This window comes from Musa acuminata, chromosome BXJ1-1 (assembly GCF_036884655.1).
Source record: "Musa acuminata AAA Group cultivar baxijiao chromosome BXJ1-1, Cavendish_Baxijiao_AAA, whole genome shotgun sequence".
Classification (NCBI taxonomy): domain Eukaryota; kingdom Viridiplantae; phylum Streptophyta; class Magnoliopsida; order Zingiberales; family Musaceae; genus Musa; species Musa acuminata.
The window spans coordinates 18,546,955-18,564,216 of record NC_088327.1 but is presented as its reverse complement, the minus strand read 5'-3'; the positions used below and the strand labels follow the sequence as shown (position 1 = coordinate 18,564,216).

Here is a 17,262-nt window from a genome sequence, read left to right as displayed (position 1 = left end):
ATGTTTGTTTCTATCTTTCTTTTCTTCTGTGGCACTGTTTTACTCTCGTATTCTCCACTGTCAACAAAGAAATGTCGAAAATAAGCACGGGATCATAGATGAGTGACGGGGTCATACATTGCTTTGATTTATTTGCCTTTTGGTTCAAAGGATTAAGCCAACAAACTGCTGCTGTCGACCACTTACTCATTCCAATACAACTCCAAATTTACTCAGCTCGGAAACCACAAAAGGTAACCAAGATTAGATAATTACGCTACTACCGTAACACTTCATTCCAATTGACTGCTCAATGGAGCATCAGCAACCATATCCAGCTCCTGTTCAACCCCTTTGACCTGCAGTCGACATTTTAACACAAGAACAGGTTTATTTTAGCAAATATTTGTTACTCTGAGACATGGCAAAGTAGAACTCAAAGACTAAATCATATGTTCGGTTCTATTCTAAGCAACTGGACGAATAGTACATATGTTGCCTATAAGATCTCAGATGCAGACATGTCTTGTGCAGCAATCGGTCAACCACTATTTCCATATGCCCACACAACGAAAACAGAGAGTTATAGTATATTAATAAAGACATTATAAGCCAGTTTATTTAGAGATTACCAAGCACCATAAATCGATATCTTAGAAATAAAATTTAACATCAAAAGAAATTGATAGCAGCATCTAATAGATCTATGGTGTTTCTGAACAACCAATATGGCACTGTTATGTACTAGTGTCTGATTCAATAAAGCTAGCTCATTCTTAAAACTTCTTGGGATGAGAGATTGCCTCCAAAGATCTCAAATTTGAAAAGAAATTTTTCTGCCTCATCCTAGAATATAAAATAAACAACCATACATCTTAATATTACCTCTGGAACATAATGCATGAGCATGTTCTCAATGCCTGACTTCAAAGTCACAGATGAGCTCGGGCAGCCACTGCAGGCACCTTGCATTCTTAGCTTGACTATCCCAGTTTCACTGAAAAGTAAACATCAAGTAATATTAGGTCCCTGCTGAATTAACAGGATGTGAAACTCTAGTTTATATCTGATGAGAATGAACAGGGAAGAAGAGTCATACGGATCAAATCCACAGTATTCGATATCCCCACCATCATCTTGCACTGCAGGTCGAATTCGTGTCTCTAACAATTCTTTGATCATCGCAACAATCTCTGAATCGTCCTACAAAATATTATTTAGTTTCAGAAGGCCACAAAGTACAGCAAACTGATCATATAATAAGTTCCAAGATGCAAACATTCAAATTATATTAGCAATATTGAAGTTCACTATAATCCCAATACTGAACTCTACTTCCAGGATAGAGACCTAATATGCACTGAGCTGAACTTTTTTCTCCTCATGGAGAAAAGCTACTGGAAGCCAGCAGGTTCTAAATATATGAACCTCTATTGATATTACACCATGAACTTATCAATTCATTTACTTGTCCAGGATATTTGTTTTTCAATTACAACCAATCTTAAGACTAGTTCAACTAGATTCTTTTAGTCCAAAAAGAACCAAAATGAAATTTGCATGAAAATTCTGGTCATCGCATACAATCAAGTTTCTATAACTGTAATGATAAAAAAAATCTGTAACAAGAGAGTATAAACCTCATGAATTGCTGTGTCCATAGAAGCTGCAACATTTGACTCGAGGAAAAGTGGTTTCCCAGATGAATAAAAGTCCATTATTGCAGCAAAAATTTCAGGCTTCAGAAAATCCCATGAAGCATCTTCTGACTTTGTTACAGTGACAAAGTCTGATCCAAAGAATACCCTTGTGACTCCTGGGTTACCCATAGTTTCATAAAATTTCAGTTGTAACACACTCAGTATTTCATACCAAGTGTAATGCACTCAGTATTTTGTAAGAGAGATGGAACAGTACTAGTAAGCATATAGATTAAAAAGCCAGCAAGATACGGACATGTGGATCCAATATTGAAGGAACTTAAGCATAATAAAACCTTTTTTTTTCATGACTCCTTCAAAAACTTAATAGAAGAAGATTCTTAGTGCCATAATAAGGTTGCCCTTTTGTGTTCTATATAACCAGAGTTCTAACAATGGAAACAACCTTTCTACTTGCAAGGGTAAGATTGGGCACATTGTTCTTCTCAGATCTCGTATTGGCAGAAGCCTTGTGAATTGGCAAACTTTATAAAACTTAATGAAGCAAAACTTCTGTTCTTCCTAGAATGAAATATTCCTGCTGGTACTATAATGCACATAGCTTTAAATTGCATCAACAGAAAGGTATACTTAAATCACTGAAATGTCCTAATGTGATAAGATTATCTACTCAAGGAATCAAGATTCTAAAATTGAGGATTCTTGAGAATGAAAAATGGTAAATAGTCTTCCAAAAAGGAGCAAGAGCTTTGCAGTCCCTCACAGGAGACATTGATAGTACAGCTTAGAGAATGACTCATACAAATTATTAGAATCAACCTGACCATTTACAGAAAAATTCTTGTTTCGGCTTTTCTCAATTTCATATAAAGAATACTAATATGTTTCGCAATAAACTTTATTCTTTTTTCTAATTTCAATAACCTTTAACTCCCAAATATTTGGCATAGGGTATACATATACCAGCCCACCAATTAATTTGACTACAAGAATTTCTAAAAAGATCATTATTACAAATTTCAGTTTTCAGCTTATATTGTCTTACACTAACTTGCAATCATGACTAGAGGTGTCGATGGACTACTTATCTCCAAATCACCAATACCCAATAGAACCTTTTGTAAAACCAGAACCTACCTGTAAACCCATAGACCCAAATCAAGCTCCAGAATCACCTCATTAATCAATATCAAGCTACATCCGAAAAGCCCTAACTCCATCCATGAATGTCAAACTCATTGATTAGGTCTCAGTCTAGAGTGCCCAGTTTCAGTCCAATGATATTCATGCATGAAAATTTAAACTTAACTTGATAGTCATGCATTAACATTTGTGTCTACCCATTGAAGCAATACATGCCACACAGACATTTTAATAGTACAAACCTTTTGTAGTTACTGAAGGAATAAATGTCATATGGGTACTTAGATAGTGGAAGCCTTGTAAACTGCTCATGCATCAACTAAGGTATGATAATTGTTATATGCACCCACAAATGCATAAGAATTGCATCTGATAACACATTATTCTTCCATTATCTAAGTGTCGGACATTGCAAACCTCCAAGGGGCCACCAGGTCATAATGTTTATTCGCAAGTCATCTCCAGTATGAATTTTGTGCTACTTTCTGTAGAGATGACAGAAGTGTTCTTTAATCATAGCCCTTAATATTTTCTGGTTTCAAGATAAAAAAAGAAAAAAGTCCACGACCTTTGTACCACAGAAGATATTATGAATAGTTAATACCAACAAAGCTTTACAAAAGAAAAGAATAGAATCCTGACAGTCAAATGGTAATGCAAGCCATTGGCAAGAATTTTGGACACATTTAGCAGACTGCACTACAGATATGTGCCAGACAGATATGTATATTTAATTATTCCAGATTGTATGAAAGCATAAAGGCATCTACAGACCAATAATCAGGGGGCCTCACCCTTCTGTCGGGGATGAGAAAGTTGTACCACATTGGATTTCCGATCACCTATAAAGCATGGACAAGGAAACTGGACATGGACAATATGATATGGATAAGACATCACCTAAATCTCATAAAAGATAATTCATAGTCACAGCAACTGCTATGTGCACATTTCATATGCTTTTGTAATTGTATGCCTTATATATAATAGATAAACTATGCTTCTGAAGCATAACAACAAATTATATAAGCAACTACTTCACAAATACTTCAACAAAAGAAATTTTAAAAGTGTACAACAAAAATCCTCGATAAATTAAAAGTCCTAAATATATTTAAATAAGTTTTATTTTAAGCTACCCAACATGTGGCAGGAAGTTTCCAATTGTCAACGGCCGACAAGAACACCAAAAGCATTTCAAAGTGTCCAACATTCTGTCAATGGCTCAGGCTTCCTTTGTAAAGAACATATTTAAGTCAAAATAAAACACTTGATTGTCTTAGAATATTCTCCTAACCACAACCTAAATTGCAATAATTGATATTTTCCTAGTAATTAGTGATGGAAGTCAGTTTTCAGCATTCATAGAAGGACATAAGTTAAGAAAAGTAGCATGTATATATTAACAAAATACATATAAGCATAAGACATTAACAGCGGCAAAAGACCCCACATGATATTTATTGAGCATAGAGGACTTATATTGACATTAAGAGATAAGTTATCGACACAAGAGAGTGGTAAGTTAATTCAGCAACCATCAGAAAAATTTCTAGAAACTTAACGTAAAGCAACTGTCAGCAGGGAGTTGCAATACGAGAACAAGCGCATTGACATTTTAAAGCAAACTGACAATTTTAAGTCTAAGAAAAAGCAAGAGCTCAATGGAAAAAAAAAACTATACCATCAATGCCAAATAAAGATTTAGCCAGTGGTGAAGTCATAGCTGTACGAGCATTGGGAAAATCAGCGCTTCCAACTTCCATTACTGATTTTCCTGGGTAAAACATGAGAGACAGTGGATTGGGTGTCGACTGTGTTTGAATAAACATGCCCCTCCTCTGTTCTGTACAAAAAATGGTCAGAAAATTAAGTCTCCCACAATACTTTGTGAAAGACACCAATCACCTGGACTTACAATATGCAGTGACCTCATCATCATTTGCAACACAATCATATATGTGACATCAGCATTACATAAAGCCCATTATACATGGGCATTAATGAACTTAAATGTTACAGAATAAGATTCTTTATGCATTGGTAACTAAAGCAGTAAGGTAATCAAACATGGATTACACATGACCACATGATTATAAATTTGTTATTAGGCACAATCCTGAACTTTGTTGAATATATCAAGCCAACTTTGTTGTAATTAGGTCTTATGCAAGACAACTGCAGAAGTACCTGACTCTACAAACCACGTCAGTTGCAAGCCACTTAAATAGAAATGCATATTGTTGACACTGTAAGTATTACACTCACAGCTGACCATTAACAGAAAATTCCGTGTGCCTCAAAGACCAGTTAGACCCAGGGGATGACATCTTTAATTGTTGAAGATGCTGTTGAATTCCACAAGGCATACAAGTGTCACTGAATTTGATAGGAGAATAATGAAGTATAATAAGACACCAAAGAAAGTGTGATCACACGTTATCTTTTCTTGCAAGCTAGAAGACAGGCCTGCCAAATTTTGAGGCATTTAAAAAGTTCAAACCCCTCAAACTATTCCCCCTAGGTGACCCATTCAAGAGATCTTGATGATCAATAACACAGTCATATTACCAATGTTGTCACATTGACTGCTTGTAGGTGCTATGTGGAGCACTTGGTCACCAAGATAAGAAACTTTGCTTATTCAAATGAATTAGCTTGGCCACTAAGACTACAAAAGAAACTTGTAGCAGAAAATATGTGGGATGCTTTGTATTGTAACAACAAAAAGATTATGGTATCCTTATCACAGATATATGTCCGATATCATAGCCATCCAACCAAAAATACATATTCTCAGAACTCAATCTGATCATTTCCATATAAATTTTCACCATTTCAAAGGGTGTCAGCATAGAAATGCGTTAAGTTAGAAGCCTAAAACAAGAAGAAAAAGCATAATGACTTCAGTATTGCAACTAAGAGAACAGTTCATCACAACTCAACTTCGTAAACAGCAAGCTGTTTCTTTAAAATGGAAACATTCTAATTTTGCAAACTAGATACAGGCAATTAGCAACTATTTATCATGATCATGCATGAGTGAGAAAAAATAATTCTAAAATATAGGTAATTTATATATCTTAAAGTAGTTTAGCCAGGTGTTCAGCTGAACCTTGAAATTTTTTTTATTTTGAAAATAATAGAGGTCCGGGTTCTTTTATTTTGTTCAAAGCGAACTTAGAAAGTTGTCTAGACATTTTGTGTACTTGCTTTGTTCAGTTTTAAGTTCAACCACGTTTGATGTTAATTTCAATTTCTTATAATTTCATAGCCATAATTCACGTGAAATAAGGGTGAAAAGTAGATGAAAGCAATCAAGTTCTTGTAACAGCGGAAACATTGTGGACGAATGAGCGCACAACACATCAGAAGAAAACCTCACCTCCAAGCCCGATCCACGGAGCCGAGACCCATGACTCCGATGGATTTCGAACAAAGGGCCACTGGTTCCGAAGAGAAAGAGAAAAAGATGAAGAAGAGATTGCACGACAAGAAGAATGGAGATAGCATCCGCTACTCCCTCTGAACAAGCTTGGATTAGGCTTTGGAGTCCTACCCGAAAAATAGCTTCTTGCTACCAGCCCTGCAAAGCCCTTCATCCCTTTCATCTTATCGCTTCACCAACAAATATTCACAAATTCGAATCAAGAAAATATTGAACGAAATATCGAGCTCATTTGATGTGAGGTCGGGCGAGATTGTGATACCTTTCGATGCGAGCTTCCTAAAGAGCTGCGAGCGCCACCGAGGGGACAAAGATCGTTGTAGGCCCAGGGAGATGCGATCGGCGCCCTTGGGATGGCGGAGAGGACCGTGCGGGAGGCGGGCGACGCACTGGGATGAGGCAAATTGGTGCGTCAGACGCGATTAGGGCTCGAAGGAAGCGAACGTAGGGTGATCGATACGGATGACAAGACTGACCTTTTATGGCCGGTTAATACCTTCGATGCCTCGACGCGTGTCGTCTTATAACATATTAGAACATGTCACATGTTGGATTAAGTCCCGAATGCAAGTGTTTAGTTGGATAATTAGGTCTCAATTCGATACAAGTTCGCAAGTAATGATCATTAATCGAGGATTTATTGACTATCTTACTCAGTTTAAATTAGCTTCAATTATTTATTAATTAAATTTGGATAGGTTTATGTATAAACTTAGGTAACAAGTCATATTGATATAATATAGATTAAATTCAACAATTAGATACTTAATTACAATTATAATGACATATTAGAATCATTAACACTTTGTCGACAAAAGAAGTGGCTATTCTTTATTTGCTCTATGTATATTTTTTGTGGGGATATGTTTTTAAAAAATAATAATAGTAAGGCTAACTAACATTCTTGAAATGTTGGTCTCTAAATATATAATAAAAATATATTTTTTTTATATTTTATTTAATATATTGGTAAATTAATGATCAATAAATTTTATATAATAATTAAAAAAATACTTAATCATGATGTAATAGCACAATTAGTAAGAGAAGGTAAGTCTAGATTAACAATTAAGTCACATGAACATCAATTAAAAATAAAAAATATTATAATAATATTCTATCGATATTATTAAATGAAAGGACGGGAATATTTCACCTCCTATAGAATATTTCCTCTGATTAAAATCTATTATAAGAGATCATCAAGTCAAGTCATGATTATTATTATTATTATTATTATTATTATTATTATTATTATTATTATTATTTATTAAATATTATTTTTTTTGTTTTATCATTCGTCATTAACTTGAGTATTGGAGAGTTAAGTCGAAAAATCTATGTGACTTCGATATTCGTACATATCAATCACAAAACAAACATTCAACATCTCTCAACTACCAAGATAATATTATGAGTATCCTCCTTTTCGATTAAATTAGACTTCTTATACATATGAGCTTACATTTAGTCCTATAGCTATCATTTTTCAATCACATGATATTATGAGAGTAACAATCGGATCCAACTTTTCCTACGCAGCTTAGTCAGAAATCAACTGTTGAATCAGCAAAGGAACAGTTCCATTATTAACATGCAAGTGCACTGAAGACGATACAAGTCAAAGTCCACCATGCATGCCAGCTTCTTCATCGCTAGGTAAACAGCCACAAGCACTTAATTCTTCCATCATCAATCTCTTCCTTTGGTTCTCAGTCTACCGTCAGGTCCTCATCAAGCACAATCAAAGAACTGAACAGCACAGGAAAGAAAGAAATCAAACAAGTCTCCCATCATTCCATATCCTAATCATTTCCCCATTAAATGTTTTAGTGACAAATTTGTAATTACTCCGTAGTTAATATTCATTTTTCCTTTATAGTGCCATCTATTTGATGCCAAAATGGTAATTACGATTTCGTTGTTAAGCTCTAAGGTTATATTTGTTAGACACAATAGCAACCATAAAGTTTGATGGTTGCTGGTCGTCACAGCCATGAAAATATTTGATTTATAGAAAGTGAAAGGAAACTTTTATCTTCATCGACACCATATATTGATGTCCACTGAGGTCTATTTTGTGCTCTGGCACGGATTATAATAATAAGAGACTAACTGCTACAATAATAAAATCTGATTTTTGTTTTGGAAAAAAAAGATTAATATAGATATTCAAATGTTATCTATGAGAGCCTTAAGTTCTTCCATTTTTCCCAAAGACAATGCCAAAAACTAGAATAAATAACCCATATATCATGCAAAACAATAAGTTGACAATAGGAACTTTTTTTTATTTGGGCCACCATAAGTGAGGAGAAAAAAAGTATATAAAAAAAGAAAGATTAATCAGTCAACCATCTTTCCATCTCCATCACGCGAAACAAACAAAAAAGAAACATTCTTCGACTTGTGACTGTTCTTATTTTTTTTCCCAAAGCTGTCCTTGTTCTACCTAATACAAATCGAAGAAAATATCTTCTTACCTAATTAGAAATTAACCCTAAAACTCACCTGTCTTCTCGTTAGAGAATTCTACTGATGTGGAGGCTGGTCAGACAACGGTCCCACGTTGCTCCCAATCAGAAGAAAGGTGAAGCTGAGGTAATGTAGGACGCTGGATAAGTGTAACTCCAGCCAATCCTTTGGCCAGCCTTGTATAGTTGAATCAACCCCATCGAGCAATCCCAACCTCTCCCGTGCGGTTTGGAGCTGGAAGATGCGGAAATCCCCCATCCATGGCGATCCAGAATCCTCAGTCGTAGCTCGGCCCGCGAAATCTCTCCCGTCTCCGCCCCAAAGTTGGCTTCTTTTGTTGCCCCGACTGGGGGAATTGCGCATCTGGATGTAAAGATGCGTTCTTGGCCGCGAACGCAGAGCTCTACTTAGATCCGCCGATTTAGTGGCGAGGATGAAGGGAACTCTGCGTGTGTTGTTCCGTTTGTTGATCCTGATCGGGGTGTTTTCAGTCCTTGGCTTCCGGGCTGTGCTCCAGGACGGCAGGCGCCGCGAGCGGCAGCCTCCGGAGGCGCCACCGGTCAACGCGACGCTCCTCAGGCTGGCTGCTGTGGAGCAACGGGAGACGGAGCTGCAGAAGGACGTCGACGACCTCCTTGACGGGACCTTCCTATTCGGCCACGGCGGCGACGGCGCCGGGGGGCGGCCCCGGACCAATTCGGACTGGCGGCGGGAGAACCACCTCGATGTGCTGCGGCGGCACGAGATGCGGTTTTCCCAGCGGCTCCGCGCCCCCAAGGACTACAGGGCCTTGCCCGACTTCCGCCGCCCCCTTCGTGACTGGTTCCGGCGCCGCCGATTCCATCCCGGGATCATGTCGGAGCTAGTCGAGCACATCAAGCGCCCCATCGATCGCCACCACGGCCGCCTCGACACCGAGGCAGAGCGTTATGGCTCCTGCGCGGTGGTTGGCAACAGCGGGATCCTTCTGAACAACGACCACGGCGAGCTGATCGACGGCCACGAGCTTGTGATCCGTCTCAACAACGCCCGCATCAAAGGGTACGGCCACAAGGTGGGCTCAAAGACCGGCCTTTCCTTCGTCAACAGCAACATACTCCACCTGTGCGCTCGACGGCACGACTGTTTCTGCCATCCATACGGCGAGAACGTCGCCATGGTCATGTACATCTGCCAAGCCGCCCATTTCCTCGACTACGCCGCCTGCAACTCCTCCCACAAGGCGCCGCTCCTCATCACGGACGCGCGGTTCGATATGCTCTGCGCCCGCATCGTCAAGTACTACTCGCTGAAGAGATTTGTGGAGACGACCGGGAAGGCGCCGGAGGAGTGGGCGAAGGCCCACGACCCGAGGACGTTCCATTACTCATCGGGCATGCAGGCGGTGATGCTGGCGTTGGGAATCTGCGACAGAGTTGGCGTCTTCGGATTCGGGAAGTTGCCGGAGGCGAAGCACCATTACCACACCAACCAGAAGGCGGAGCTGGACTTGCATGATTACGAGGCGGAGTATGACTTGTACCGCGACCTGGCTGAGCAGCCGCAGGTAATACCGTTTCTTCAAGACTCCGGCATTAAGTTTCCCCCGATAGTATTCTACCACTGAGATCATTGTTTCAATGTGATGATACAAATTGCATATATATATATATATATATATAGTCGGAGAGTGTTCTCATTTTACATATGATAAAAGTGCTGCTCAAATCACGTTTTATCCTTTTCCTTCCTTTCCTCCCTTTTCAAACATACTCAATTAAACCAATTCATTCAATTTGAACCGGTTCAAGATAGACTCAAATCTTGATTCCGAACAAGATAAAAAAATATAATTCAATAATATTAATATATATTAGTTTTATATTAATAAAAAAAAATATTAAAATTAATATTAAATTATAAATATAAAAAATATTATAAAAATAATAAAAGTATGACAAAAAGAATAAAATAAATTTCACATTATTGAATATAAAGTAAAATATAATATAATAATATTATTTGAATATCTCAAGTAAATGATAATAAAATATCAAAAAACCAAATAAAATATTAAATATTAATTAGACATAAAGTCAACATAACGAAATTAAAAAAATAAAATATCATTTTTATAACTAATATTTTAAATAAATAATAAATAATAAATAATCATTATTTATAAATATCTCATGTAGTATTTTTAATATTAGAATACCTAGTAATTCCATACTCAAACCCTTATTTTAATGATCTTGACAGAATTCTAATTAAAATAAGTCAAAAACAATTTAAATCAAGTGAAAATACCTCGTTTAAAGGCTCAGAAATAAAACAGATGATCATTTAGTTCCATGTGATTTTCAAGGTTTATTGTAAATTTAGAAATTTTCGAAAAACATTGAAATATGAGTTACACTATTTTTGAATAGTATAATCTTATTAAAAAATAGCATAACTCAGGTCTCCAAAAGAATTTTTTTTTCTCAAAGCTTTAAATGACCATTTATGATAATTATTAAGTGATTTTTGACATAAAATAATTATAAATTCATCTTAAATTGAAATAAGCATTTTCATATTAGAATACCTTATTTAGTATTTTCATATTAGAATATATATTAATTCCATACTCAAACCCACATTTTTATGGTCTTGATATAATTTAAATTGAAATAAGTAAAAAAACAATGTAACATATTTTAAAAATTAAAATAGAAAAAAATGATCATCTACGTAAATCATTTCCGAAGGTTCTGAAAATATAATATTTTTTTGAAAAACTGAAACTTGATTCTCGATTTGGGTTACACTAATTTTGAATAAAATGCCAAAATGGTATAACTAATGTTTCTACAATAACATCTTTCTTATAACTTCAAAGTTTCTTCTTTTCTTCTTAGCCATGGTTTTTGATCCAAAGTGATTATTAACTCAGTTTTTTAAATACTAAAATAGTGAAAGTACCTATTTAAGGACTTAAAAAATACAGAAAATGATCATTTGAATTCATCTTAAATTGATCAAAATTAGAAAAAATATAAATTCGACATTTTTAAGGGTTGAAAATAGTAAAAAATATCTATTTTGAGGACTTAAAAATAGAAAAAGTGGTCATTTAGATCTTTATGATTTATTTTTAAGGTTTCTTGAAAATTTTATTTTTTTGAAAACAACAAAGCTTGAATTATACTGTTTTTTTAATCTTTCGAAATATAGATATGTAAAACCCTCCCTTATTATATTATAACTCAAAAATATAAAAAGTGGTCATTTAATCTTTAAAATTTATTTTTAAGGTTTCTTGAATTTTTTTCTAATGAAGCTTGAATTATGCTGTTTTTTTAATCTTTCAAAATAAAGATGTGCAAAACCCCCTTATTATATTATTGAAAAGACCACATATAGTACAAGCGAAACACCATACGTAGCACACACGGATAGGATGGGGGACTCATGATGATCGGAGTTTTCGACACCACCGATCATCTACGACGTTCAGGTTTACTTGGAAGACTTCACCGGCATAGATAAGATGTTGGAGAACCCACGCGCTGGACACACGTGGGACTTGACTTGAGAACTGTAGCCGGAGAGTCTGTCGTGGTATCTATTCCACAGCATGATTCCTGCGTACTTGTCGGAATCCTTTAGGATCGGAAGAACTTGAGATATGAGCTCATGGGGTGGAATGTAGCCACCACTTGGAGCAGCCTCAGGAGCAGCAGGAAGCCCAAGGAACAGCTTTTGCGCAGGGATGGACATGACCCAATTGTCGAACGCATTTGCAAGATTGATAGCGTTCTGGGAGAAATGGCACGAAGGGTTGTTGAAGAACTGCACCCACACGAAGTCGAAGAGATCTGTTCTGAGTGCGTTGCCAAGCCAGTAATCCGGGAAAGGACACTGCGGAGCAGCACTCAAGTGAACTTTCTTCGTTCCGGCCTCCTGCTCGTTGTAGGCCTTGAGGAAAGCGGCAAGTTCATCATAGTGTTCTGTTCTCCCTCCGGCGATGTTGAAGTCTATGCCATCCAGTTCCGCATCCCCGAGGGGTCTCGAGTAGCGAGCAGCAGAACCACCCAAGAAACTGTGCCAGAGGTATGACGCTACTTCCTTGGCGTCTTCGGTGGAACTCAGGCCATAAGACCCGCCACCTCCGATGGAGAGCATCACCTTGACGCCACGCTCCTGGCAGGACTGGATTTCGCTGCTCAAGCGCGCGCAGCCGTTGTTCCGAGGGTCACAGTGGCCGGCGAGGTTGATCTCTGGAGTTTGGCCCATGCCAAACTTGAAAAGGGTGGCGATGTTCACGTAATCGTAGTTGCCTGTGGCACAAGCATCTGCTAAGCTTCCCTCGTCGGTGTTTTGTCCCCAGTAGACGCCAATGCATGAGCTGGGCCGGGCCTGCAGTCTTCCCGTGAGCGCAAGCATCAGGAACGCAAATAACAGCAGCGAAGTTGGCGATCGGATCGCCATAGTGAATGAGGAGGCTATCGGTCTGTCTCTCTCTCTCTGTTAGGCACAACCAAAGGCAAGCTTGTGGTGGTGTGTCATCAACAAAGCCATGCGACATGGTTATATAGGAAAAAGTGGGTGATGAAACCGATGACGTATGTGGATGCGCGAATTAATGGTTTCCAGAGACTGGCATGTCAGATTGTCTCAGCGTGTTATTTTGTACCTGTTTTGATTTAAATTCATCCAAAAATAATAAAAAAAAAGAGACGGATATGCTAGAAGAGTTGAGAAGACTGGCTTTGGATAAGGGATACGTGTTCGGTCAATCAATAGGTGACATGACCTGGATCATGACTCGCTCACTTCACGTCCGGATCACAATATCTTGACCTAAAGACAGATTTAACGCACGAGTCCCTCGGTACAGTAATAAACATAATAATTTGCGTAGCGTTTCAAATGGACGGCCATGAAATTTGCGATGCCTTTGTTAAGACATCAGTCACAAAAAGAAGACGCACGCGATGGTCCAAATGGACGGCCGTGAAATTGGATGGACAATTTTGGACATAGCTCACGGGTGCTTTATCCACAAAAAAAGCCAAAAGTAAAGTGTGGCTGCAATAATCGAAGTGCTACGGGGTTTCTCCGACCAAGAATGATGGGTCATTTGTCTGTTAAACTGTTGTATTTTAGAATAACATATGTTTTATGATAATCAATTTTGTTATAATGGTTTGTTTGTCAGTAAGATTTCTTAATAATGGCTACTCGCAAATGTTTTACTAGAATAAGAGCTCTGAGATCCTCTTAACTAGTTGCTCCATTTGTAGTTAACTGAAATATAAATGGTCAAAGTTATATCGATCATTTTCAACGAAACTGACTCTCATCTCCTCTTCTCTCGAAGGAGGAAATCAAACAGGCATTTCTCCTCTCTTGTCAAAGGAGCTCTAGTATCATAGTTTGTTTTGTTTAGGTTTATTTATCATTTTTCTTAGGTTTTCCCTCTCCAACGATAGCCTAAATCCTTTATCCTATCATCTTTCTCTCTCTCTCTCTCCCAAAATCCAAAAAACCCATAAACCCTAACTCCCCTTCCTATCTTCTAATGCCTAAAACTGTGAAGTCCTCGAAACTCTAATCTCCGAGAGCCTCTATATTCCTGTCGTTGGATGTGAAAAAACTATAGATCAGTGTGAAAATACCCTAAAATAACCTTTGCCTTTTTTAAGAACACTTGATCGAATATTGTTTGATTCTACCAGTGGTGAAACATTGTGTTGGCTGTTTGTGTTCCTATTCCCATTGATTTCATAGGTAATGTGCCATCTCCCCCATTGAATTTGTTGTTGTATCTTGGCATTGTCAGACGTTAGTAGTAATTTGGTTAGTTTATAAATTTTTGTAGTGTTTATAGTGTTATTATTGTCACAACGGAATATATATATATATATATATATATATATATATATATATATATATATATACACACACTATAAATGACATGATCTTGTGTCTTATGATATAGTTGCTAATGTAACATCATGGTACCACATGGTAGGCTTTTATTTGATTTTAGTTGATGGTACCAGTAATTTGGGTGATTAATAGTATTTTGTTTGTCATTGGTAAAACATTGTATAGTTATTTAAAGACCATCGTAAAGCTAGTGATAGCGTGATATTATAATATCAATGGTCGTAGAACATGACAATACTAATTTGTAGTCTTAGTTTGTTTTGGTTGAGGGTAGGAGTCAATAGGATGATTTATAGTGTTTTTTATTATCATGAGCAAAACTTTGTATAATTATTAAAAAATAATATATCTCTTAATATATCGTTGATTGTAGAGTATTTGAACATCAAATTTGTAGGCTTCTAATTTGTATTGATGAGGTTTAAAGTCATTATGGTGAAATATGATGTTTTGATTCAGTCTTTATAGTGTTTTTGTTGATGTATCCAAAACACTATATAGCTATTAAAAAATACTATAAATCAATTAAAAAGTATTGTATAATTATTTCAATACACTGTACAAGCTAGTTGATTGTTTTGACAGAGATTGTGAGTTATTAGGGTGATTTACAATCTTTTCCTTAACACTTTACGGGGTTTATAGTTAGCTATTAAAAAACACTATATAGCTATTCAAATATACTCTACAGGCCTATAATTTGTTTTAGCTAGCGTTTGGTGTTATTCGGGCGATTTATAATGTTTTCCTTAACTCTTTATAGTGTTTTTGACGAGGTGTTCAAAACATTGTATAGCTATTTAAATATACTATATAGCTCTTTAAATATATTGTATAGCTATTCAAATACATCCTTTTGGCTTTTATTTTGTTTTGGCTGATATTAGGAGTCATTCGATGATTTATAATATTTTTCTTAACTCTTTATAGTGTTTTTGTGAGGTGCCCAAAACATTATATAGTAATTCAAAAATAATATATAGCTATTAAAAAAAATACTATATAGCTATTCAAATATAATGTACAGACTTTTAGTTTGTTTTAGTTGAAGTTAGGAGTCATTAGAGTGATTTATAATGTTTCCCTCATCACTTTACAATGTTTTTAGTGAGGTGTCCAAAACACTGTATAACTATTCAAAAACACTATATAACTATTTAAAAATATTATATAACTATTAAAAAATATTATATATTTAAATATATTATGTTTTGACTGAGGTTCAGAGTCATTAGAGTGATTTACAATATTTTATGTAACTCTTTATATTATTTTTGGTGAGGTATTCAAAACACTATATAGCTATTCAAAAATATTATATAGTTATTCAAAAACAATATAAAAAAATACTGTATAGCTATTTAAATACTTTGAACAGGCTTTTAGTTTATTTTGACTGAGGTTCAAAATCATTAAGGTGATTTACAGTGTATTCATTTAACTCTTTATAGTGTTTTTGGTGAGATGTCCAAAATATTATATAGCTTTTCAAAAATACTGTATAGCTATTCCAATCAATTGTACGGACTTTTAGTATATTTTGACTGAGGGTAGAGGGTGATTTACAATATTTTCCTTAACTCATTACAGTATTTTTGGTGAAATATCCAAAACATTGTATAACTTTTCAAAAACACTGTATAGCTATTCAAATATATTATACAGGCTTTTAGTTTGTTTTGTCTTAGGTTAGATGTCACTAGGGTGATATATAATATTTTTCTAAACTCTTTATAATGGTTTTAGTGAGATGTCCAAAATATTTAGCTATTCAAATACACTTGTAGTTTATATTGGCTACGGTTAGGAGTCATTTAGATGATTTACACTTTTTCATGGCTCTTTAACACTCTTTATAGTGTTTTTGTTATTGCATTACGATATCACTTAGTTACAACTTATGTTAAACTGTTGTATGATAGAATAACATATGTTTTATGATAATCAATTTTGTTATAATGGTTTGTTTATCAATAAGATTTCTTAATAATGGCTACTCGCAATTGTTTTATTAGAATAAGAGCTAAGAGATCCTCTTAGCACTACCTCATACCCTTATCAAGTCCTGTGCCACCCATGTGATTCTAGAGTGCTGAGATGATTGATATTTTACATCGCACTACAGCCTATAAAAAATAAGTCATGATATATAAAAACTATGTCATTTTGGATAGTTTTACCTATTTTAGTGAGTAATCATTTTGTAGTTGAACTATTCTTGTACATAATTTTCAAACAAAAACATGCAAAAACAAAGCAAATGGATTATGTTTGGCAATATACTTATTGAGGCACCCTAGTTGATCTGTAGTCATCTCTGTAATATTTTTCTTCTGTTAGCATCATAATATTAAAGTTCAAAATTATAATATTATAATATAATATTATCTCAACCCAATTCTAATATTCCAGTGAATGTCAAGGTGAGCTACAAAACTTATATTTATAAAAAATTTATATAACAACAGGATGAGCTACAAAACTCAATAAGCAGCTAACATATTTATGATGAGAGATAATAGTTCATATGGCCTTAATATCAAGATGCAAGGCAAGAATATAAGAATTCATAGATATTATTTTATTAGATACAAAATCATAAATATCATTTTATTAGAATTATACTTTATTCATAAC

General features: G+C 35.7%; 3 protein-coding genes across 4 annotated transcripts; 1 reads left to right on the top strand and 2 right to left on the bottom strand.

The window, feature by feature from the left end:
• Window positions 1–74: 74 nt before the first annotated feature.
• Window positions 75–6,701, bottom strand: LOC103973811 (nifU-like protein 4, mitochondrial). Of its 2 annotated transcripts, none has more exons than XM_009388472.3 (7): window positions 6,494–6,701; window positions 6,343–6,401; window positions 4,468–4,629; window positions 1,620–1,795; window positions 1,079–1,182; window positions 865–976; window positions 75–338 (listed from the first exon to the last, which is right to left on the bottom strand). In XM_009388472.3, the coding sequence occupies exons 2-7, from the start codon at window positions 6,392–6,394 to the stop codon at window positions 273–275; spliced, it is 672 nt and encodes a 223-aa protein (XP_009386747.1). In that variant the 5' UTR covers window positions 6,395–6,401; window positions 6,494–6,701; the 3' UTR covers window positions 75–272. The 2 variants fall into 2 exon arrangements, with proteins under 2 accessions (XP_009386747.1, XP_009386746.2); XM_009388471.3 differs by having other exon boundaries at window positions 6,169–6,401; window positions 6,494–6,697.
• Window positions 6,702–8,899: 2,198 nt separating this feature from the next.
• On the top strand, window positions 8,900–10,426 carry LOC135587357 (sialyltransferase-like protein 1). Its single transcript, XM_065078664.1, has one exon. The coding sequence runs from the start codon at window positions 9,140–9,142 to the stop codon at window positions 10,310–10,312; it is 1,173 nt and encodes a 390-aa protein (XP_064934736.1). The 5' UTR covers window positions 8,900–9,139; the 3' UTR covers window positions 10,313–10,426.
• A 1,625-nt stretch (window positions 10,427–12,051) lies between these two features.
• LOC135676658 (acidic endochitinase-like) lies at window positions 12,052–13,369 on the bottom strand. The gene has a single exon (XM_065188073.1). The coding sequence runs from the start codon at window positions 13,159–13,161 to the stop codon at window positions 12,190–12,192; it is 972 nt and encodes a 323-aa protein (XP_065044145.1). The 5' UTR covers window positions 13,162–13,369; the 3' UTR covers window positions 12,052–12,189.
• Between the last annotated feature and the right edge of the window lie 3,893 nt (window positions 13,370–17,262).

Bases quoted from the DNA above. Each gene is read 5' to 3' on its own strand.
- LOC103973811 (XM_009388471.3), bottom strand. From the start codon at position 6,394: ATGAAAGGGATGAAGGGCTTTGCAGGGCTGGTAGCAAGAAGCTATTTT. The intron at 1,183-1,619 runs GTTTATACTCTC...AATATTTTGTAG, and splicing joins TGGACACAGCAATTCATGAG to GACGATTCAGAGATTGTTGC. The intron at 977-1,078 runs GTATGACTCTTC...TTTACTTTTCAG, and splicing joins GAATACTGTGGATTTGATCC to TGAAACTGGGATAGTCAAGC.
- LOC135587357 (XM_065078664.1), top strand. From the start codon at position 9,140: ATGAAGGGAACTCTGCGTGTGTTGTTCCGTTTGTTGATCCTGATCGGG.
- LOC135676658 (XM_065188073.1), bottom strand. From the start codon at position 13,161: ATGGCGATCCGATCGCCAACTTCGCTGCTGTTATTTGCGTTCCTGATG.